The sequence below is a fragment of the Callospermophilus lateralis genome, chromosome 14 (assembly GCF_048772815.1).
Source record: "Callospermophilus lateralis isolate mCalLat2 chromosome 14, mCalLat2.hap1, whole genome shotgun sequence".
Taxonomy (NCBI): domain Eukaryota; kingdom Metazoa; phylum Chordata; class Mammalia; order Rodentia; family Sciuridae; genus Callospermophilus; species Callospermophilus lateralis.
In genome coordinates this window covers 105344075-105368429 of record NC_135318.1, presented here as the reverse complement: position 1 = coordinate 105368429, position 24355 = coordinate 105344075, and the positions used below count along the sequence as shown (strand labels likewise).

At 48.2% G+C, this 24355-nt stretch overlaps 1 protein-coding gene across 1 annotated transcript in view; it reads left to right on the top strand.

The window, feature by feature from the left end:
- The first annotated feature begins 847 nt into the window (after positions 1 to 847).
- The window catches only part of Sh3rf3 (SH3 domain containing ring finger 3), a 329352-nt gene continuing 305844 nt past the window's right edge, over positions 848 to 24355 (top strand). The window contains exon 1 of the mRNA XM_076832934.1: positions 848 to 1438. Coding sequence (XP_076689049.1) covers positions 848 to 1438 — 591 coding nt within the window. The remainder of the gene's footprint in view (positions 1439 to 24355) is intronic.

The following is a 24355-nucleotide window of genomic DNA, read 5'->3' as shown; positions in this document are numbered from 1 at the left end:
GCGAAGAAAGCAGCCGGGATCCCGCCGCCCGAACTTTCCTGCGCGGCGGCGTTGGGAGGGAGCGTCCCTCTCTGAGCCTCGCGGAGAACCCAAAGACCACTCAGCCACACCGAAGGACAGGGCCGTGCCTGCTGAGGAGTGGTTCCGGGGAGCCCCGGAGGTGCCCTCAGGGGCAGGGCCAGTCGCCGGCGTGCGCCGAGTCCAGAGGAAGTCCAGCGGGCTCGGCGCCTCTTGCCCCGTGCCCCGCAGTGACCGTGACCTCCGCGCGCCCCCCGCACACGTGCTCGTGGCCCCGGGAGAGGAACGCTCCAGCCGAACCCGCTAGAGGCCGCGACTCGCCCGCCGGCCAGGGGCGCATGGAGGCGCCGCGGGGGCGGTGCGGCTCGCCAGCAGCGCGGGGGAGCGCGCACGCCGCGCCCCGGCCTCCCCGGGGACCCGGCCGGCCGCTCCCCGCACTTCCTGCCGCGGGGCTCTCGGCCTCTGGCAGCCGTTTGGAGCGCAGAGCTGGCTGAGCGCCGTGTCCAGCAGCCTCCGCGGTTCCTGGCGCTGGGCAGACGTGTGGCGGGACAGGTGTAGCCGGCCGCGGCGGGCGTCGCGCTCAGAAGGACTGCGCGGACTCGGCTGGCTGGAGTTGGCCGCTCGGGAACTCGGTCCCCGCCGCGCAGGCCGGTCGGCGGGTCACTTCGCACCGCGGCGGCGGCGGGAGCCTCGGGGGAGGAAGTCGCGGCGAGGCCCGGCTCTCTGGCAGCGGCCGCCGGGCGCGGTCCTGATGCTCGCTGCCCGCTGCGGGCCCCGCTCCGGCCCCGGACTTAGGTAGCTGCGCGTGGCCGGCGCCGGCGCCTCCCCCATGCTGCTCGGAGCGTCCTGGCTGTGCGCGTCCAAGGCGGCCGCCGCTGCTGCGCAAAGCGAGGGCGACGAGGACAGGCCCGGCGAGCGGCGGCGGCGGCGGGGGGCGGCCCCAGGGACGGGAGAGGACATGGACGAGTCGTCGCTGCTGGACCTCCTGGAGTGCTCCGTGTGCCTGGAGCGTCTGGACACCACGGCCAAGGTGCTGCCGTGCCAGCACACCTTTTGCCGCCGCTGCCTGGAGAGCATCGTGTGCTCGCGCCACGAGCTTCGCTGCCCCGAGTGTCGCATCCTGGTGGGCTGCGGCGTGGACGAGCTGCCCGCCAACATCCTGCTGGTGCGCCTGCTGGACGGCATCCGCCAGCGGCCCCGTGCGGGCGCCAGTCCTGGCGGGAGCCCGCCCGCGCGCCTCGCCCCGGGCGGCAGCCCGCCCGCGCGCCCTGGCTCCAGTGCGTCCCCCGCACTTGCTGGCGGCGGGGGCGGCGCGGTGGGCAGCGCCCCGGGCTCCCCGGTCTTCCTCTCCGCGGCGGCGGGCAACGCCACCGCCAGCCTGTGCGACCTGGCTGCTAACCGGGGCGCTCCAGTGGCAAAGGTGGGTACCTGCCCCAGGGCTTGGCGCTTGGTGTGTGGGAGCGCGAGTGTTGGTGGGCACGTGGGCCTAAGGGTAGTGAGGCGAGGCCCGGGAGACCAGACGAGACCCTGCGTGGGCCCACTCTCCTGTTTTGCTCTTCTTCCTGTAACTTTGCCTCCCTCCAGCCTCTCTGGGCGTGTTCTCTGCGTTCCCACTTGCTGATTCTCGGGTACATTCCGGAGCCTCCTGTTCCCCTAAACTTCTTGACACCTACTGTGGGTCCCCCTGCACCCACCTGTTCATCTGTGAGTCTGCACCCCATCCTCCCTCCGGGTGGATGTGCCTTTGGGCTTGCTGCCTGCTCATCCTGCCTGCCTCGCATTCAGGCCCTGCCTTTAACTGCATTCCGGCCCCATCTCCCCAGAAGCCGAGTTCTCCCTGGACCCTCAGGCTCCCTCCTCCCTCAGACCTCCTGGAGGGAAGTTCCTGCTTATTTCCCCCTAGTCTGATCGCTTCGGGAAGTCGGTGGCCTCCCGCCTGTGAGGCTGCCCAGGGAGCTAGAAGCGGGATGTGGTGTCTGAAGAGTGCGGACTACGAACTTTTCCTTTGTCCGGAGGGAAGGAGTTAAACTGGAGGCCCCAGGAGGGTTTGGATCCAGCGGTTTTTTTGGACTTGGCTTGGCAGCCTCGGTCACCAAGCCATGGACTCTTAAGTAGGGTTTCATTCCCATGTGGGCGAATAGATTGTACCATCTCCTCTGCTTCCGTTTTACTTGAAAAGAAAGATTTTCCCCTGGAGAGCTTCAGTGATTTGGTTTCAAAAGGTTCTTCTTCCATGTTGTTACATACCCTGGTGTGTGTGTGTGGGGGGGGGGGTGGCAGCCCACCCATGACTGGTTTGGGTGACATACAAAAGTACCTGCGTGTTTTAATATCTCTAAATGAAGAAAACCCATTTTAATGTTAAAAATATTATGTAGATATGTTGGAATTGTCATTTGTTTTAGAAAACCCGACCGTATTCCTCTACTTTTGACCATTTAAGGAGTTGGTGGTGGTGCGTGATTCTTCCAATGCGTACAATCTTGAATTGCTGGGAAAGTGCTAGCATCTGAATTACTCAGCACTTGGACATTGCTAACAAGAACTTAAACCCTTGGATGTTGAGATTGAGGTAAATGCCACACGTGGCCAAATTGCTCTTTTCCCTAAGGATATGGAAGAATGAACAATCAAGAACAGTCAAGGGATGTTCCTACTTGAGGTCATTGCCAAGGGGGGTTTTTGTCCTTTGGGTTTGAATTGTGATTAAGTCCAGCTACATGCTCTAGTTAGAGAGATTTGCAAGCTCTTCTTTCCTGTCCTTGCAGTTTTTAATTTAAGGTATTATAATTAAAGATTTTTATTTGCAAAATAAGCAGGTTACCTCCTCCTGTTTGAATAATTATGTGATTTTTGGAACTATGCCTCTAGGAAGACCCTGGGACATTTTGGCAATGGTGTATTCATGATGCCCTCCTAGTTCATATTGGGGGAATTGTGTTGACCAGGAGGTTCAGAGGTAACCTCTGAAACCCAAAAGGCACAGCCTGGGGTGGCTCCCGGAACTCTTTGCTGTTTATGGCATTCTTTAGAATTTGTCAGAGGGCTGGAAGGTTGTGACTTTCAGTAATGATGCTTAATAACAGGGAATTGATGTGTAGCTGGACTTCGTAGGGGCACCCAGACTGTGACTTGCCAAGCTTTAGGGAACTTCTAGAAAGCATTTTCTTTATGGGTGCTGTGTCTCAACTAAGTTCCGCTGTTTCTTCACGGGTCCACCTTAAAGGGATTAAGTTCAGGTTCTGGGAAGAGCCTGAATTAAATCCAAAGTCATATTTGGTTGTTTACAGAGAAGAAAATATCGTGGAAGCAGAGATTATAAGATTATAATACTCTACAGCTTTTCATCTGCTGATTTTTCCACCTGTGCCCCTTCACCTTTTTTTTTTTTTTTTTTTTTTTGGTAGCACTGGGTTTGAACCCAGGGCCTTGCAGATCCTAGACAAGGGCTCCATCACTAAGGCACAATCTCCAACAGACTCACTGCTTTTTTTTTTTTTTTTTTGGCAGTGCTGGGGATTGAACCCAGGGCCTTTTGCATGTGAGCCAAGTAGTCTGCCAACTGAGCTATATCCCCAGCCCATACCCACTGCTTATATATATATATATATTTAGCTGTAGATGGACACAATATCTTTATTTTTTAAAATTTATTTATTTATTTCTATGTGGTGGTGAGGATCAAACCCAGTGCCTCACACATTGGAGGCAAGTGCTCTACCACTGAGTTACAACCCCAGCCCCCCACTGCTTTTTAATGGTCATTGGGAATCCTTCTGGTTAGTCAGAAGTTCTGCATATTAAACTACTGTTACCAGTCTCGGGTAACAGCATTAGGTCTGGTGCATCCTCTCAGGGAATAGAGAATGGATAGGAAAGGCAGAAGGGACTGAGATAAGAGTGTTACGCATTAAGCCACCCATGAATTTGGCAGGTGAAGACTTCTGTTAAACATTACTTCCAGATAGGCTGTTGGTGCTTTACTACCTATTGAAATTGTACTGCTGTCTCTAAGCAAAGCTGAATGCTGTATGGTGCTGCAGGTTGCTTAATAGATGGACACTCATTTTCATCATTCAGCAAATACCAAACATGACTCACCATAGGTAACCATCAATAGGACAGTCCCCTATTTTCACATCTAGAAACTCCTCAAACCTTATTTTGGGCCAATTGGGATATATAAACTTTAAAAATATGTAGATAGATAAATATCTACTTAGCTTATTTATTGAGTTAAATATTGGAATGGAATCAGACATAAATGTATTCATTTATACTTGGTTCACTTCCAGTTCATGAAATAAGTTTTGTCCAAATTCTTCATTTGCATCTTTTCATTGAGGCTTTTGTGCACACCAGCATACTTGGAGTCCCCTACCCTGTTTAGCAGAGTGTCTCAGCTCAGCTTTCACCGGAACCATTTGAGATGAGACCTTTTATTGGAATCAATTAATGATGCTGCCCCTAGAAATACCCATCACACTTACAAATTCCTATAGCCCAAACCTGGGATTGTTGGTCTCTTTATTTCCCTGATACTAAAAACTATATATGTGTGCTTTTTATTTTTTTGGTACAGAGAATTTAACCCAGGAGTGCTTAACCACTGAGCCACATTCATAGCCCTTTTTATTTTTTACATTGATACAGGGTCTCACTAAGTTGCTTTGGGTCTTGTTAAGTTGATGAAGCTAGTTTAGAACTTGTGATCTTCCTGCATCAGCCTCCTGAATCACTGGGATTACAGGTGTGCACCATTGGGCAGTTGTGTGTGGCTTCTTAAGGTGATATTTAAAAGTCCTACTTTTTAGTTTTCGGTGGACACAGTATCTTTATTTTATTTTTATGTGGTGCTGAAGATCCAACCCATTGGTGCCTCACACATGCCAGGCGAGCACGCTACCACTTGAGCCTTATCCTGAGCCCTAAAAGTCCTTTTTTAATGGTCAACTATAGCAGTTTCTTATGTGTGCTAAATTTCCCAGCCTAACTTGTTTGTTGACTGTTTTTACATTTTTCAGGAGAACTGATTTCATACCCTACACTAACACTGGGTGAATTGTTTCAGGGCAGTGGGCCTTGCTAAAAGGCTGTTGTTGGGGCTGGGGATATAGCTAGTGATAGAGCACTCACCTACCTTGTTTGAGGGCCCGTCTTCTACACCCAACGCTGCAAAAAAACCAAAGGAGAGGCTGCCTAAAGGGTTTTGTGGTTCTAAATTGAGTAAATCAAAGATTACTTTTTAATATGAGATGTTTAAAAAGGACTTAAATATAAGACAGTTTCAGTGTTTTTCTGAATGGTTTTTATTTTGTTTATTTTAAAATATTCCTTGCCTTTTATTTAGGCCTGTGTAGAACTCATTGAGTACCTACGTTGTGCCAGGTACTACTCTTGGGCTCTCTTGGAGATTATGTAAGGGGATAAGGGAGGGAAGCCATTTGCTCTTGGCTCTCAGGAGACACTTGAGAGCACCACGGCTGGTGTTAGCCCAGAACTTTGTGAGGTTTAAGAGGGAGGACATTTTCACAAATCAGAGGACCATAGAAAGTGTGGGCCGTGCCTTTGATGACATGAAAGTAAGCTTTAGAACCTAATTAGTTTGTGTTGTGTGTGTGTGTGTGTGTGTGTGTGTGTGTTTGTGTATCAAACCCACTTGCCTGTGAGCCACACCCCCTGTCCTGTTTATATCCTGAAGTAGGATATGTTTAAATTGGACCCATCTGAAAAATCTCTATATCTCTCAGGCTGTGTGACTGGGACCTAGTAATGGGAAATGTAAAATTAACAGAGAATCATAAAAAATTATATGCATTAAGAATTTTATTATAGAAATGCACATCCATGATTCTTTTATTCTTTTTTGGATGCAGGGCTGAAGACTTTTCTTTTGAGTTCCAAATTGTCTTTCTGGCTTAAGCCACAGCCATCACGTATGATTTCCTATTTGTTTCTTTTCAGTGGAATGAGAACTCGGAGACGTTCAAAGAACTAAGTGGCACATCCTTCTAGAGTTTCAACAGCCCCTCCCCTGCAATGCTTCATGCTCTTGTTCATACCCAGTCGGACCATTTTAAAGCACTTGGCCTTTGTTGAGTCTGTTTGAAGCAGTCCTCTTGGTCTTGGAGGGAGCAAGGTATTTTTTGCACTCAGCTTCCTTGGTTACATAATATTTAATGAAAGTATATTTTTAACATTTTGAGTACAACTTGCATAAACATGGTTGTGAATAAAGAGGACAGATTCCTGAAAAGGGCGGACCTCCCTGCTTGGCTAGGAGGGGACTGCAGCCTTCCTTGGAGGTGAGTGCCTTGGGCCATCTTGCAGAGGCTGTGACACTTTAGTTAGTCCACCTTGTCAGATAGCTGGGGGCCACGGTAGTGGGGTGTCTGTGGCATCTCCAAGCAAATTCACCTGCTCTTTGATCATGGACAGGTGGGAAGCTTATGCCTGAGATGTTTTACTTAACAGCTATTGAGGGCTGCTGTGTGCTGGGCACTTTGACAGACATGGCCTTATGGAGAGCTCACCATCATCCCCGCGTGGTTGGTGTGATGGCTACTTGGAGGCCCAGAGAAAGTGATACGTAGGTAGTTCTGAGAGCTAGGAAATGGCTCATTCAGGGTAGTGTCCCTGACTCCATCCCTCTGCCCTTCTATTCTTGGCAGTTTGGTTGTGACACTGTTGTGGTTTAGTCTTGGATGTAATAAGGATTCCAGGGGAAAAGGCCAGCCCATGGCAGGATGGACAAGTATGGATCCTGAAAAGAGTCAGACCTCCCACAGGGTAGCAGGTAGCTGGTGAACAGGACAGCTGAGCCGCAGTGCAGTCTTTTCAGAAGGCTTGGGCACCTTTGAGACTTACTCCAATGCCGTGTTCAGCTGGTAGCCAGTTGGTGAATAGTCTAAATTACCTTTCATCGAGCACTTATTGTAGACTGGGTTCCTGGAGCCTACTCCAGGCTAAGGATTGGTCAGGTGATTTAAGCATATCTCATCTCCTCTTTATGACAACTCAGGTGAGGAAAATGAGGCTGCATAAGCTCCTTTGGGTGAAGGGTACAGTTGGTAAGGTTAATACTTGAAAGATGGACTTTGGGCCTAGGGCCCTTTTGGTTATAGGAGTCTTCTTCCCCTGTGACAGATTAGCTAATTGGTGGCCATGGTGCCAACATAAGCAGCACTGACCTGTTCAGCTCACCTCACCTCAAAGCCACAGAGGTTCTTCCAGCCTGAAGCTGCCATCTGGTAAACCCGTGAACCCCACAGAGCAGCAACTGTATCGGTTATGACTGGGGCGCAAGCAGCCCTGTGACAGGCACCCCTGTGTGCAGTGACATGAGCAGCACATTGGGAATCTGAGTGGCCAGGCTAGTGGCTTCATTCCTGCTTGTCCATCCTTCTGCTCTTCCTCTGTTGGCCTTATCCCCAGCTCCACCCCCTAGTCTCAGGAGTGGCAGTGGCTTCTGCTGTCACGTCCCCATGACAACACTTGGAAGAAAGAGGGTTTCTTTCCCTTCTCCAAGTCGGTCAGCAGAGCATGACCTGGCCACCTTGACATGCCTCACACCTTGGGGGCTGGCTGTGATTCCTGGTTGGTGCCTGAGCCTGCTGCAGCTTAGCTGGGACCTTGGAACATGGAAGACCTTCCTCCCCTGGGGCTGGTGGAGGTTGGCAAGGAAGGAGGGAGAGAGAGCAGGGGACTCCATGGGTGGCTGAGTGTGACCCAGGGGTTGGGAGTCTCAGGACAGGTGGACTTAATCCTGGCTTCCGCACTGTGTGCCCCCTGGGCAAACGGGCTAGCTTCGGTTAGCCCTCTTGTCAGTGAATTAGGGCTCTTCTCTGTTTTACTGGATCAATGGGATCACATGTGTGCAGTCACATAATTGACTGTCTTTTTCGTGCATATTACTAAGATGAAAATTTCAAGTCTCTCATCATCTATGAGGCACCCCTCACGGGGCCTGTGGTAGGCGGGTGCATAGCATCTTAAATTAAGGGTATGTGTGTGCAGGTGTGTGGATGTGGATGTGGATAGGTAGTGTGCGTGTGGGTGTGTGGAGTCCAGTCTCAGACTTTGCCTCAGAGCCGGCCTGTTTTATGGAGAGTGGATTATGGCTCTTTCGTGGACACCTAAGCTGAAAGGTTGTTTGAGTCTATTTCACCTTTTAAATTGCTCCAGGTTTTTATCTTTGTTATCAGAGTCAGTGTTCCTGGTCTTTACAAGTGTCATTAAGGTGAAAAAAAAAAAAAATCCGAAACTATAATCTGCTTTAAGAAAGCCAGCAGGGAAGAATAATCCTTCTCAGTTGCTGATCCAGCTGGTTGGCAGGCTCTCCTGAAAACGAGCCCACCTCCTTAATCTGTAGGACCCAGGAGCTTGTCTACAACTGCACGGAATCAGACCGCTCCGCGTGATGGAGCTGAGCAGAGTTCTATCCAGTTGTTTCTTCTTTCTGGCTCTTGAGAGCCGCCTGCCTGCTGGAGCATGACAAAATGGGGTCTCAGTTATGTGGTTTCTAGCGTGTGTTTCAGTTCAACCTGTATTAAATCTCGATCTTTACAGTTAGCACAATCTTTTTAGAGGTACATTTTTTTTTTTTTGAAATAAAATATCAGCAAGCATTTGGTTAGGGGCAAATGCTTTTCATAGCACCACTTGAAGAGGTGCAGGTCAGTTTTTATCAGATTTGCCTTGCTTGGGAGATCTTCAGATTTGATGAATAAGAAATGCATGCTTTGTGTGTATCCTATTGGAATTTTAATTAACCTGAGAAGAATAGGGTATCAAGCCGAAGGTGTTGGCAGTGGTGATTTATAGATCCTGCTAACACACTGTAACATAGGCTACCCTTTGCCCACGGAGTGAAGCTTGAATGAAAAAGTATATAAAGTATGAGTACAATTTGACTCTACCACAGGTTGCTGCTTCTTTAAGCTACACTTTGGCCCTTAATGGCTGGCAAGTGTTCACTCCTGTGGGAGACCTGAAAGAGCCTTGGAGAAGAGCTGTTTCTCTCTTCTGCTGCACACAAGTGTTTACACTGTTCACAGATACAATAGTTATCTGCAAACATGACGATATTAGGATGTTTGCATTCCTGCTTAATGGTATGTGTGCATAATGCCCACGTGAATTCATATGCACTTAGATGAATTCGGATTAGCCACAGGAACTCAGGCCAACAGAAGTGTGAGAGAGAATTTAAAAAGGGACTCTCCAAGGGCAGATGCAAGTCCAGGACAAGTGTGGAGAGTAGTGTGTGGGGGGTCCTCAACAGTGTTCACAGGAAGAAGGGTGCAGAGAAGCGAGTTCCCAGTGAGACTTTAGAGGCTACTCAAGAAAAGGGCTCTTGATGCCTCATTTGCTTCTAGTGTCATTTGAATGCTATGTACCAGTCATTCCACTGTCATGGTGGTGGTTGCAGGGTGTGTGTGGGGGGGTACCTGGGATAAAAATCATATTAGTTTTTATTTGTAATGCAATGCACTTTTTTTCCATTTAGTTAAGTGACTAGATCAGAGAAATGCATGTGTCTGTATCCTTTTATTCTATTATCTACCTAACAGAGAGCCCCAGTTCTGGGAATCAAACCCAGGGCATTACACATGCTCTGCAAGTGTTCTCCCATCGAGCTGCTTCAGAAACCTGCTGGCACGGATTTCTCATGAGGAAAGTGGCATTGGTGCGATTCAGGGCTTTGTGAGTTTGCCACTGGTTCCCCATTCTTAGAGTTTCTTCTTTCATTGTCTGGAGTCACCAAACAAGGACTCTGCATTTCTTTTTCAGGGTCTTTAGTGCTTTGAAGTGGGGATGGAAATGGTGAAGATGGAATCTTCTATAAGTGGATGCTTTCTAAGAAAGTTTGCTGCTCACTCCTTGGCTTCCTCTGCACTCTGGTCATGCACATGGCACCCGTAGCTGGTTCTTGTGTGGAGGCTCCCAGAGTACCATGTGATCAGGAGGCTGTGGGACTTTGCTGGGGGAGCTGGAGCAGTGGAGGTCAGGTGTGTCTAGCATATGGGTGGAGGCTTCTTTTGAATTTTGGAAGGCTCTTTCAGCACCACTACCAGCTTAGGAGAAAATGATTTGGATTTATCATGTAGGATCTGAGACATATTAATGGATTACTCTGTTTTATTTGTCTAACTAGGATGGGCCCAGAGATACTGGCGAGGAGGGAGAAAGGCAAGGGAGGTTAACTAATCTCATCAGACATTGTTAGTTGTAATGAGCAGTTGCTTTTGCTTTCTGATGAATTGGCTAATTCTCTGCAGTGTTTCCTGGCAAAGTAACTGTTTGATCTGAAGGGTCAGAGGATTCCTCAGATGATCACCAAACATGAAGAAAAGGTTTGCAGGGGCCTTGGGTGGTCTTCAAGGAATGTGCCGTCTAATTTTCAAAAAAATGTATAATTTTTATGTTGCCAGAACTTCAAGTTTGGTTAAAAAATTTAGCGTGGTGATCTATTTGCAGGGCAAAGTAGCAAGCAAAATTTGAGTACTGTTTGGGAATGATTGTATTATGTTAGACTGGTTCCTTTAGAGAGGGGTCATTGAGTAGCCCCTGGGCAGCCATGGTGGTGGGTTCGTTCTAGCTTGCCTTCTTCCCCCTGTAACTCACGTTCTTCACAGTTGGAAGCTGGCCCATTCATCCTCCAGGCGTGCATGCCCGGCCTGAAGATGGCAGCTGTAAGGAATGTGCAGAGCGAATGGTAGCCCAGGGGCTGGAACTGGGGAGCTGTTACCCTGATTCTGCCTGAGAGCTGCCTCTTGAAGTCTGGTCACCAGTGAGTGAGGTCAATAATTCATTCAGACCACAGGCATTTATTGCCTTCTCACTTCCTTGAAAGCACTTTGTTGGATGCTGTAATATGATGGGGCAAAAAAACCCCAGAAATACTACCTGCCTTCCTGGAGCTGACAGTTTAGAGGACACAGAATAAACAAATAGCCAATAGATCTGTCGTCACAGGTTGCGATTAGAGCTGTGAAGATGGAGAACCAGAACCCGCCTACGATCGAGCCACAGCTTTGTGACTCTGAATTCAATTATGTAGCTTATTGTATTTATCTAAATGTACCCACGTATTTTCTATTTATGGATAAACCACTGGATTCCTTAACTCTTTATTAGAATACTCCAAATTCTAGGTATCTCACAAGCTGCACCTTCTTTTTCTTTCTCCAGGAATGGGAGTGGAAGCAGGTGCCTTTCCGTGGTGCTGAACATTGAGATGTGAGCTGGGCACAGAACAGAGATAACCATTGAGACTGACCTTTCTCTACTGAGTTTGCCAGGCCCATGGGTTGATTTTATTAGTAATAGTAATTGTCTGGACCAAGTCTGTAGTCTAAACATGTGTGAATAAAGGTGGATGCTGATCCCTACAACACTCCTAAAAAAGAACAACCCTCTTCTGTTGCCAAGGAGCAGTTCTCTTTTGCCTTCTATGGCTGGTTTTGTGTTGCAGATCTCAGAAGGGGCAAATCATCCAAGATTAAAATTGCTTTCTCTTCATTAATTTTAGCAATATGGACCTGATGACATGGCACATGCCTATAATTCCAGCAGCTCAGGAGGCTGAGGCAGGAGGATCACGAGTTCAAAGCCAGCCTCAGCAACTTAGCATCGAAACTATAAAAAAATATAAAGGGCTGGGTGTGGCTCAGTGGTCAAGCACCCCTGGGTTCAATCCCTGGTTAAAAAAATTAGCAATATGGTTTTTGTGGATTTGGGAGTTTATATGGTATCTTTGTTCAACAGACCTAGCCTTGACCTATGTACAGTAATTGAAATAGATATTATCCTGGATCAAGGTGTTGCCTCCAGCATCCCAAATAAAGTGACATACGTCAGATTCTGTGGGGATGCAGTTAAACCTCACAGTTAAAAGACACATGGTATAGAGCAGTTCCCATTAACCAGAAGATTACAGCTCCTCAACCTTCCAGTCACCCATTTCTAGGACTGACGTGTTGGTGGCTTGGCAGATCAGTGTCTGGAGTTGCATGGACAGGGGCTCAGGTCCAAGGGGACAGCACCATGGGAGCTTAATGTACATGGATTTGTACTTGTAGGCAGGTGGGAGCTGTTTGTCTTACATGGATCTGCTTTAAAGAAGTGGTGTGGTTTATTGAGCATTGGTAGGGAGTCATGAAATACTGAATTGTGTCCACATAACTCACATGATAAGGATGGGGTAGGGGAGAGGACAGGCCAGGAGAAGGTTTTCCATTCAAGCCCTGGGCAGGCCTCCTCCCCGATGGCCGTCACTGTTGCATGTTTTCTAGACACCACACATTGGTGCACATGGTTGATGCTCATGGTCGGACTTTCCACTCTTACGGATATTAGCCACATCCAGCCACTGACCCCATGATCCACTTCTCCTTCGTGAATTGTGATTGTGCTTGTGGGGACCTTATGGATATGCCTTCTCTGTATTTCCCCAAACTTCAGCAATTTCTTGTTAAAATTTAGGTGTTTTAGATGATAGATTTTTTTCCCCTTTTCTTTCCTCTTTCTGCAGGGGCTGGTCGTAAGTCTGAACGCGGTTGATATCAATCATAGCATTTCCTGTGTCCCCAAACTAATCGATGCCTCTGTGACCATCATCTGTGAACCTCGTGGGCCGAGAAGCCCTTTCTTCTCCAGCCCAGCATGCCCCTCTGGGGTCGCGATGCACTGGACCTAAAATACCTGTGACAACCAGGCCCTCTTGGTGGTATCCGGGTGGGTTTGGTCAGCCGAGGGATCGGTGCTGACCCAGTGCCCATGGACTCCATCAGGGGAGAAGTCAGGAACGACCCGGCCCGTCTAAGCCCGCGGTCTCCTTTCTTTTGTTGCCTCTGGGAAGTGTGTGGCTCCATTTTAGTTTTCTCAGTCTGTTTCCAGTGCTTTCTTCGCTCTTCCCTTCCGTGGGCTGCGTGTTTTCCTGACAATTACTGCTTTGTTGGCCCTTTAAAGTTGGCAGCATCTGGCTTCCCGGAGGCACCAGCTACTTGTCCTGTTTTGGTTCCGTTCCTCTGGCTCCTCGGTGCTGAACAGGGCTCACACTCTGGTCACCCGCCCTGTCACGCTGAGCTCCAGGGAGGGCCGTGTGCCCTTTTGACCCTGAGGCACCTGCCTGCCTGGACGGCCGAGATGGCGCTGTCCCATTGTCCTTTCACCAAGGAGCCATGGTGGGTCCAGTCTCCTCTGGGGGGACTCTCTGTCCCCTCCGGGGGGACTCTCCGTGACCCCTTGAGATCTGGTAAGCTGCGCCTTCCCATTTCTCTGGCCACTTCGCTGTCTCCTGCTCGTACCCTTTCTACTGGGGTTCTTTCAGGAGCAGGCGTTTATTTGCGGTCTGGAGATTTTCTTCTTAAAAATTCATCTGCGTGTTACGCTCCATCCAGAAGGCGCGTCCTCTGATTTTAATGTCACATTGGGGGCTTTTCGGCCCAGATCTGGAATCGGAAGTGTGTGTCCCGTGACTTTCCCTGGCTTGGCCCACCCCAGAACCCTGCGTGCACCCCAGCTGGCTGGCACAGCTGTGCAGACTAAGACACCACAGTGAGGCCAGGCTGCCACAGGGGCTCAGAGGCTCTGGGTCGAGCCTGGCAGTCTGTGCCGAGCCAGCAGTGATGGCACTCAAGAAGGGTCCAAGTGTGACTTGTGTCAGTGGGCTGGACCGTCGTCCAAGCTCTGATTGGCTCTCTGTGGGAAGAACAGCCCCCGCTAGCTCATGGTCACCTGGTAAGGTCGACTGCGTGGAGCCTGGGCAGGTCCCAGAGGGTTCTTTCCCTTTTTTAAAGAAATTTTGTTTTTGATTGACACCCAGTGATTGTATCTATTTATGGGGTGTGCTGTGATGTTTCCATGTAGGTATATATGAGTCATCAAATCAAGGTGATTAGCATATCTGTCACCTTAAACATTCATCATTGCTTTATGTTGAGAACATTCAAAAGCCTCTCTCCTAGCTATTTAGAAATATATAGTGAGTTATTGTTAACTCTATTCACTGGATGGCACAAGAGGACCCCAGAATTTATTCCTTCTGTCTGACCATAGGTTTGTACCCATTGACCACCCTCTCTCCATCCCCCTGCCCCCCGGCCCCTCACCAGCCTTTGGTAACCAATTGTTTGTTATGGTTTAAATATAAGGTGTCCCCCCCACTCCCCAAAAGCTGGTGTGGCAGTACAGGAATATGCAGAGGTGAAATGATTAGATTATGAGAGCTCTACTTAATCAGTGGATTAATCCATTTGATGGATTAATAATTTTGATGGACTCCTTCCTGGTGATAATGATAGGTAGGTGCTGTGTGGCTGGAGGGAGTAGGTCACTGGGGATTGTAGCCATTAGGGATTATATTTTGTTCTTAGCTCCTCAAGCGCTTTCTCTCTCTCTCTCTCTCTCTCTCTCTCTCTCTCTCTCTCTCTCTCTTTCTCCCTCTCCCTCTGTCCCTGTCCCTCCCCTTACCTCCGTTCCTGGCTTTCCCCTGTATGCCCTTCCTCCATCATGTATCTTAGCCTTGGAGCCGGCCAACCATGGACTGAACCTCTGAAACTATGAGCCTCAAATAAACTTGTTCTCCTCTCAGTTGTTCTTGTTGGGAATTTTCGTCACAGCAGCAGTAAACTAACTAATAAACTAGTTTTCTCTTAACTTCTATAAGATCTTTTAGATTCCACATATGAATGAGATCGTGTGGTACTTTTTCCATGCCTGGGTTATTTCATTCAGCATAATTGTCCTTTAGGTTCATTCATGTTGCCCCAAATAACCAGAGTTTGAGAACGTCATTCTTTTTTGACAGAATTAGTATTCTGTTATGTGTATGTACCATGTTTTCTTTAGCCGTTCATAGGTTGATGGATACCTAGGTTGACTCCATATCTTGGCCGTTGTGAATAGTGTTGCAGATAACTTGAAAATGAAGACATCTCCACCTTCTGATTTCACATTTTGGGGGTAGACATACCCAGAAGTGGTATTGCTGCATTGTACACATGGTAGTTCTATTTTTAGTTCTATGTTGAGTTTTCTGAGGAAACTCTGTACTGTTTTCCACAATGCCTGTCCTAATTCACCTTCCTACCAACAGTGTGTGAGGATTCCCATTTCTCCAGTGTTTCATTTGATTTTTTGGAAGTGGCCTTTCTAGCTGGAGTGAGGTAATAGCTCATTATAGTTTTGACTTGCCTTGCCCTGGTGATTAGCAGTGTTGAAATTCCTTCATTTCTATTTTTTAATTTTCTGGTAGTTGGCTCGCCCTCCCGGGCACGTGGGGCCTGTGGTGGAGTGAAGGGAGTGCTGTCAGTTTGTCAGTAAACGTGAGGAAAGGTGGCTGTCATGGAAGGACGCTCTCCCTCTCTACACTTAAGTGGGAAACATTCTGTCAGGTGGAGACATTTTCAAGGATGTCAGTTTTCAAAGTGACAATTTCCATGTTGAGAGGCAGCGTAGAGGTGTTCAAGTTGAACGATGGGGACTCTGAGTTGGCATCCAGGCGGCTGGAGTAGGACCTTGTGCGGGGGATGCAGAAGGGGAAAGGGCCACTGGGGTGGGGATATTCCTGGTGATGGCCTGGGACCCAGGGAACCCAACGGGGGCGGGGGGCATGCCAGGATGGTCCTGGGCAGTACCCGGGAATGTGTTTTAGGTTACTGTTTATGTCAGTTTTAATGGTCCTTTTTAATTTATGTCAAGAGGTGCATTTAAGAAAAAAAAAAATAGCAGTTACATAGAGTTTCATTTGGAAACAAATTTGAATAAAAAGTGATTCAATTTAAAGAAACTCCTTAAGTAAACATTGGGAAGATGAGGAATGTATGTCTGTAGTTTGGATAAAAACTGTCTTAAGTTACAGTGAAGTCAGAACCTTGAAGAAATACTGCACCCCCCTGTTTCTTGCGGAGTTATTCATAAGGACCAACATGTGGCAGCGACCCAGACGTCTATCAAAGGACAAAGAGCTTGTGGGGTATGCACAACAGAATGTCCTTCACCCTTAGAAAGAAAGAAATCCTGCCGTCTGTGGCAACCAGAGGACATCATGCTGAATGAAATCAGGTAGGCACATAAAGACAAATACTGCCATCGTACTTATCTGTGGAATCTAAAGAAATTCAGCTCACAGCAGCAGAGAGAAGAACTGTGGTTACCAGGGGCTAAGAAGTGAAGAGATTCCTGGGCATGGTGGTGTGCACTGTGATCCCAGCAGCTTGGGAGGCCGAGGCAAGAGCATCGCAGGTCAAAGCCAGCCTCAGCAATTTAGTGAGACCTTGTCTCAAAATAAAATATAAAAAGGGTTGGGGATGTGGCTCAGTGGTTAAGCACCCGTGGGTTCAGTCCCAGTGCCCCCCCCACCCCCCAAAAAGTGAGGAGATTGAAGGGATGTTGGTCAAAGGGTATATTACTTTTGGTTATAAGATGAATATGTTCTGGAGATCTGATGTACAGTATGGCGACTGTACTTCATAACAATGCCTACTTGAAATTGCTGACAGGGTAAATCTCAAGTATTCTTACCATACACACAACAACAACGAAAAAGTAATTATGTAAAGTGATTGATAGATGTTAACCAGCTTGATTGTGGCAGTAGTTTCACAAGGTCATCATGCTGTGTACCTTAAATATGTCTAATTTTTTTATATTCCCCAGATATGGCTGGGGAATAAAATTACACATGATAATAAAAGCTATTTTTAAAAGTCCACAAAACTGCCTTACGTTGGAGAATAAGCAGACTCCATTTCCCCACAGCAAACTGGTATTTGTCTTCCAGTGCCTCTCTTTCCTCTGTATCACAGTTGCTGGTGACCCGGCTCTGGGTGTGCTGAGGATTTTATAAGATGAGAGAGGGTTGAATAAGGCGAAGATGAGAAATGGGGACAGCATTTTTCTGCTTGGAAGACAGTGTTTGGAAAATTTTTTTTTTTTTTTTTTAAACCCAAATAGCAATTGCAAGAAAAGCCACCTGTGGAATTGCTAGAGAGCTGAGATGATCAACATGGCAAAAAAGGTGAAGAGAGGGAGAGGTGTTCCTGAGTCCCAGGAGTGCTGAGTTGGGTGCAGGCTGGGCTTCCCTCAGCCCTTCTGTGGCTCCTGGTTGCACACCTGCTCAGAGCCGTCTTTTCCCCTGTTTGAATTTCTCAGGTGCCTGGTGAGGTCCCGAAACACAGCAGGACAGTGATGCAAGGATTGGAACCAAGAGATGGGCAGGGGCCCAGAAATGCTCAAAGTGGGCCAGTCCCAAGCCCTGTGTTCTTACAGCGTGAGTGCTCCTGGTTGGTACAGATGGACACAGATGAGCTCTGGAGTGGGCATGGCCAGTGCTGACCCTAGAGCAGTGGGCTCCACCCTCTGGCTCTGACTCCAGCAGGTCCAATGTAAGACAACTCAGGAAGCGCCGGGCCAGGCAGAGCCCTCTGTGGAAGTTCATGATGCAAAGCTGAGCATGGGGGGCCTGACCTGATCAGCGGTTATGTCTGTGTCCCCAAGTTTTATCATCTCTTTCCCTTGAAAGGGACAATGAATGCTTGTTTCTGTTTTCTTTCTTTTTAACGAGATTGCACCATGCCTGGCCCCCCATGTCCTTGAGGGTCCCTTCTGATTACACTCATCCCAACACACCTGTGCCCATGGTCTGGAGAATCGTCCTCAAAAGCTGTTTGGTTGTCCCTGGCCCTCTCAGCCCCTCTTTCAGCCAGACTTCACAGCAGGCTGGAGGTCCCATGGATCTGCTTCTCCTGGTCCCAGTCACATGGCCACGGGAGCCTGCCTGCTCTTCATTCCCACAGTGCGTTCATTTCTGTTATTGGTTCTTTGCTTACATAAGACTGTCACCTTCACTATTGATCCCTCCATCCTGAAGGACTGAAGTGTCCTTCCTCTGTCCAGGATGCTGTGAAAGGCACGTGGTGACTTGCAGGGTCTGTATTGTGTTTCCTTACCCATTTTCTGCCCACCAGCTTGTCCATGGGTGTCTTGCATGTCCCTTAGTACCTCACCGGCCATGGTTCTTGACAGAATGACCCTCTGCACTACTGTCACCTGCTTTCCTGCGTTCCCATTGAACATCAAGAGCACTTTCCTAGAATTCATCTTCTGGTTGTTCTCCAGGTCTTGGGGTTTTTCTCCTCTGCAGATATTTAAGACCATTGTGGTCAGAACCACATTGCCCATGGAACCTGGCTCCCTGCTTGATGGAGCGGGAACTCCCTGCTTGATGCAGCTTGTTGGTTCTTGGGGTCCCCCCCACAAACCTTGATGGTCAATGGCAGGGCTGCTTCAGGCTGAAGGTCAGGCAGGAGAAAGGTGCCGTGGAGAGCTGTGGCAGGCAGGGAGCCCTAGAGCCCAAAGCTTGGGCTCCCATCTCCCTCTTGATGGGTCCTCACTGTGTGTCCCTGGGAAAGCCATCAGACGTGGAAATGTTATCCCTGGGCCTCCGTGTGCTCCTCTGCAAGGTGGGGCCTAATCAGAGTATCCACCTCCTAAAGGATTGTGCAGACTGAGGGAGTTCGTATGTGAAGTGCTGGGAAAATACTGGCTACCTAGTAAGCACTGAATAAGAATGAGCCATTAGGACTATTATGGTTCTTGAGCCTTAGTTTTTCATAATGGTAAGTATTAGGTTGGATGGTACCATAATAATGGCTGTTATGTGGGGGCTCCCATTTACTGGGCACTTGCCTCTGGCTGCATTTAGACAGAGTAAGCCTCAGGCAAATGGCATGAGTCATGTTCTCTGAAACATCACTGGACTGAATTGGCAGAGATGGTTCCAGTTCCCCAAAGTTGGCAGTGTCTTAGATGCAAAATAATAAAGGCAATAACTCCCTCCTCAGGGCTGTCTGCCAGCCACCATTCAGTTCTTTGCATTTGTCCTGTGCTTAGAGGCCTCCAGTGGTGGTGGGCAAATCCTTGGTTCTCTGTTGAGGAACCAAGAAACCTGCCTCTGGGTGGCGCATGCCTATAATCTCAGAGGTTCAGGAGGCTGAGGCAAGTTCAAAGCCAGCCTCAGCAACTTAGTGATGCTCTGAGTAAATTAGCGAGACCCTGTCTCAATAAATAAATAAATAAATAGAAACGGGGGTGTGGCTCAGTGGTTCAGCATCCCTGGGTTCAATCTCTGAAGACACCTTTCTCCTCACGACCACCTTGGGTCCTGGCTATTCCTCTAGAGGTGGGGAGTCCACACCACCTGCCTCAGCACAAAGCTCTGAGAGGGAGTGACTTCCTGATAAAATCGGGCTGGGACTCCAAAGAGGAACATGAGGGCTTGCATTGGAGAGCCCCACAGGGTTGACACAGGAGTGTCTTCATTTTTCCAATCCTTGAGTTCCCAAATTATGGGTGTCCTTTCTCTCTGCTGCCTCCCTTCCAGGCCCTTCCTTTCCTCCCCTCCTCTTCCCCTTCCGTTGGCTGGTACCCTCTGGGGAACCACCACTGGGAAGCTCTTCCACCAGCCTCTTCTAGCCCCGTGGCCTCTGAGTCTTCCTCCTGGGTAAAGGCACTCACCCACGCACAATGGCCCCACACTTCCCTCCCCGTGTAGATCTCTTTCTTGCCTCTTGGGGAGTGAGTCCGAGAAAGGGCTTCTTCTCTGTCCACCCAAGAACTGTTGGCTGGCACCTTCCCAGAGGTACCTGGAGGAAATGGCCGAGATGCCTGTGTCTTTGAATTGTAACCATCAGTTGGTCCTGGAAGGTTTTCTCAGAGGAAGTGAGTGGAGGGGACAGTGCCGCTCTGTGTGTCAGAACCCCGGATGCTTTGATGGATGGTATTGGGTCCGGGTTTTGACAGGCAGCTGTTCGGTCGCTAGGCTGAATGAGGGGCAGTTCTTAAATAGAAACTCCAGTGTGCTGTTCGTACACCAAAGAAACACTAGATCTGTGTGTATTCTTTGCCATCTGCTGCTTGGTCAACAGATCTGATAAGGAGCCAACACTTGAGTGAGTTATTTTGCAGTGCTAAATGGAATGCTAAACATAGTACTGTAAATGGTCCAAAAAAGATACCTCGTCAATTATTCAGGGGGGGCATATCAAGGTCTCACTGGTCATTATTGATTCCCAGTTCCCTTGAAAATGATTGATCTGCCCATTGTCCATCAAGTGACCTTACTAGTATATTTTCCTGCTCCGGGTCTTTAGGGTACATGGTTTATTAATTTTTAATTTCTCTTGTATTTGGAAGTTAACCAGCAGTTATTTAGGTGAAATGTTCAGCCCTGGAGCCTGACCCATTCATCTTTCATTTAATCACTAACACATAACAATATGTATGTCCATTTATATATATATATATGTGTGTGTGTGTGTGTGTGTGTGTGTGTGTATTTATTTATTTTTTTCAAGGCTGGGGATTGATCCCAGGACCTTGTGCATGCTAGGCAAATGCTCTACCACTGAGCTATGGCCCCCAGCCTTATAATTCTTATAAATCGTGTGTATAGTTATTAGCTGGCTTGGCAATTCATCCCATTGAATGGAAGTTTTGGAGACTTTAATTTCTGATGATCTTTAGGTTTGCTCAAGATCACTCAAACCTCAAAACCTTGTGTAGGACAGGGTGATCTGGGTGGCTTGTCACGTGGTGCCTGTGGGATCCAAGACCCTCTGGCAGAGTCATCTGCTAGGTCCTCTCCGGCCCCTTTTGTGACTCTTCTGGTCTTTGGGTGGTGGGGAGCGTGGGATCTGTCAGCGAGGGTGAGATCCTGGCTCTCACACCTGCTTGCTGTAAGACATGGGCAGATGCTGACCTTCTGAGCATCCGCGGCCTCCTGTGGGGCATGCCTGACCGTGCCCCCTGTGCAGAACATGTGGTGGGGACCACAGGGACCTTTGCCCAGCCCCCGTTGTGAGGTCACGGCTCCATCCACTGTCATTAGTGTGTCTATTCAAAAGCTCCCTGCAAGCTGTGATAGGGTTTTTGAAGACGGTTTTTGTCTTTTTGGACAAATTGGCAAGATGCTGTAGCTTGAACTGTGTACAGATTTCTGCACGTGCAGGCTGGGTACTTCTGAAGAATGAAAGAAGGGTTGAGTAATTGGCTCTGGGGAATGTCATTGCTGGCTGGTGCCATTTTGATGAGTAATAGACCCCATTAGATCATAGTAAAATACTCGATTATGTATAATTAAAGATGGCATTAGTCAGGCAGAAGCCCCAGCATTTGAAAATGTGAAAGGGATAATTTCTAATGCTGAAAAGTACATTCGTGACTGAAGAAGCAGAACATAACAGTGTGTTTGAGCCTTGACGTCGCAAGCCTGGGTCACAGACAGACTGCTTATTGGGCAGGACAGCTGTTGTTCATTTTAGTCTCAAATATTTGCAGTGGTAGCAACCAGGGTAGTTATAAAAAAATAATAAAAAAAAAAAGCATTTGAGGTGAATTCACAGCTTTGTGGAACAGCTCTGGTGGGTGGTTTTACCAAAACATGAAGTCTTATATTTCATTCTTTGTGTAGTTGGCAGAGCCCAGGGGAGCCCTGGAATCTTTGTTTCCCTGTTTATCCTTTCTGGCTTTCAACTCCAAATTACTCCTTCTCTTGTTCCATTTATTCATTGTTTCCTCCCATCTTCAGAAGCTCAGATTGAACACCTCATGTGGACCAGGCTCTGAACTGGGCTCCAGGGAAGAGCAGGAGTCGAGTCCTGCCTTGGAGAGCCCTGGGCAGGGCTGTGCTGTCTTTTGCCTGGGGTGACCCGATGTTATTCAGACTTCTCTAGACAGACACTTAGAACATTCCTCCGCCCCCCGCTGGGACCCGTTCTCCAGTGGATCCTTTGGCTCAGAGCTGAGAAGTCTTCGGTTTGGCTTGAGCTCCACTCTGTTTAATCAGGAGTCAAGTGTCTGGCACTCAACTTCAGTTATTAATCACGTTGCTATTAATATTCATATTGACAGTCATTTGCACTTCTAAACCTCTTTTCATCTCAAAGGTTACCACCGCATTTCACGAACCACAGATGAATGGCTCCAAGTGAAGAAGTAGGGCTTTCCCCCACAGGGAGGAGCCCGGGGGAATGTACTCCATCAGCTAGCAAGTGGGTCAGCACAGCCTGGGTTTGGGTTTGTGCAGGACATGCGCCTTGTCTGTTGCCTGTCATACACAGTCCCATGGGAGGAGGCCTGTCAGTCACCCACAAGTATCCATCCAGCACTGACATGGGCCAGCCACGGTTCTCTGTCTTTGTAAAGAGCAAGATAGTGTCTGATCTTTGGAGTTTACCCTCTGTTGGTACCATGGGGGTATCAAGATGCTGACTTAAAATGGCATATAAAAAACTTGATGTAGGGCAGAAATGTTTATAATGCATGCGTTTTTGTACTCTAATTGAATTTAGACTGTCTAATTTCAGGGAATTCCTTTTGCAATCATGTTTTTTTTTAACCCTTTTAGAAGGTCAAAATCATCTTTTAACATACAGCAGCTGTGTGTGGTTCTTGATTTGACTGCACGTTGAAGTCTAGGGGAACTTACCTAAGCACTGACATCTGTCCCCGGGTTCCAACATGATTGATCCAGGTGCAGCCTGGCATTGGGTTGCTCAGAGGTCCCAGATGGTGCTGTTACCAGAACTGAGCAGATGATCTAAGCTGCAGGAGGCCTGGAAGAGTCAAGAGTGGGAGACAGTTTTCTTGGAAACCCATTCCCAACTTGCAAAGCCTTGCCAGGTATGCATTCAAAAGGTGAGCAGGACCTAGCCAGGTGAAGAGGTTAGGAAGACAGTATTCCATCAGAGAGAGTAGTAGGCGTGGAGCCCTGTTGTTTCAAGGAGCTTAGAGCAAACGAGAAACTGAAAGAACATGATAGGGACGTTGTGGGGGACCATCAGTAAGTTGGAGAGAACAGGTGGGGCAAGTGGTGCAAGACCATGTGTCTTCGTCCATTTTTCTTTGCTATATAACAAACTATCTGAGGCTGGATCTTTATAAAGAAAAGAGGTTTATTTAGCTCACAGTTTGGAGATGGAGAAGTTCAAGACCAGGTGGCTGTGTCTGGTGAGGTGATAATGTCTTGAGTGACATCATGCACCAGGAGCACAAGTGAGAGCTGTGAGCCTTGGGTACGGAAGAGGCTGAACACACGAGATGGCCTAACTCACTAACAACTTGCTTTCTTGCTCCTGAGTACCGTCCCTGAAGACTTGACCTACTCTCTTAAGATGAGCATTAATTCCTTTCCAGGACAGTGCCCCCATGACCCAGTTACCTCCCACTGAGCCTCACCTCTTAGAGGACCCACCTGTTCCTCCTACTGTTACACGGGGGACCAAGCCCCCAGCCTGCAAACTTCTTTTTTCTTCCCCCACTGAAATTTTTTAAAATTTGTTTAAATTAGTTATACATGACAGTAGAATGCATTTTGATACATTGTATACAAATGGAGCACAACTTCTTCCTCTGGCTGAAAGCGGTGTAGAGTCACACAAGTAGTGCAATCATACATGTATCTAAGGAAATAATGTTCCCCTCCTTCCGCTGCCCCCTGCCCATCCCCATACTCTCTCCCCTCCCCTCACTTCCCTCTGCACAATCCAAAATGCCTTCCTTCCCCCCCCCCCCCCCCCAGTATGGAGTAGCCTCTGCTTACCAGAGCAAACATTCAACCTTTGGTTTTTTTGGATTTCAGCTTGCAAACCTTTGAGGGACAAATTATATCCAGTCCCCAGCACCATGTAGACATTTTACTCTTCAAACTGAGGGCTGTCAAAGCCATTTTATTTATGAGCCTGGCACTATTCTGTTCATTAATCCACTTAAAAAACAATTCCTTAGAAAAATAACTTCTTAACAAAAAACAAGATTCCAGCTCAATGAATGCGCTTACTCCTCCTAACAGCACTTACTCCTCCTAACAGCTCGGTGAAATAGGTGTGATGATTACCCCTCTTTTACCAATGGGGAAGTCCTGTAGCTGATTATGCAGCTGTGGATAGCAGAGCTGGTCTGAGCCAGGTGACTCTGGCTGTGGTGCTAGGTCTACATTCCTGTGGGATTGTTGCTCTGAACCTCATTTCACGGACCAGGAGGCCACCGTGCAAGTTCTGGCCTCAGAGCTCACAGAATTACCCACCTTCAGGCCACCCAGAAATCAAAAACATTTTGCATTATCTTTTACCATATTGTAAAAGTAAGGGAGGGGGGAAAAAGCTGTGTGCAAGTTCATGGCGGAACATAAGGGCATTTATAAAGACACTGCTTAATTCCTAGTGCTGATGGAGGAAGGGATTTGGAGAAGGGAGATTGTACATTTCCATTACTGAAACACAAACGAAGGTTGACCCTGCTTATGGGCACGGTTATGATTTAATAGCATCATTGC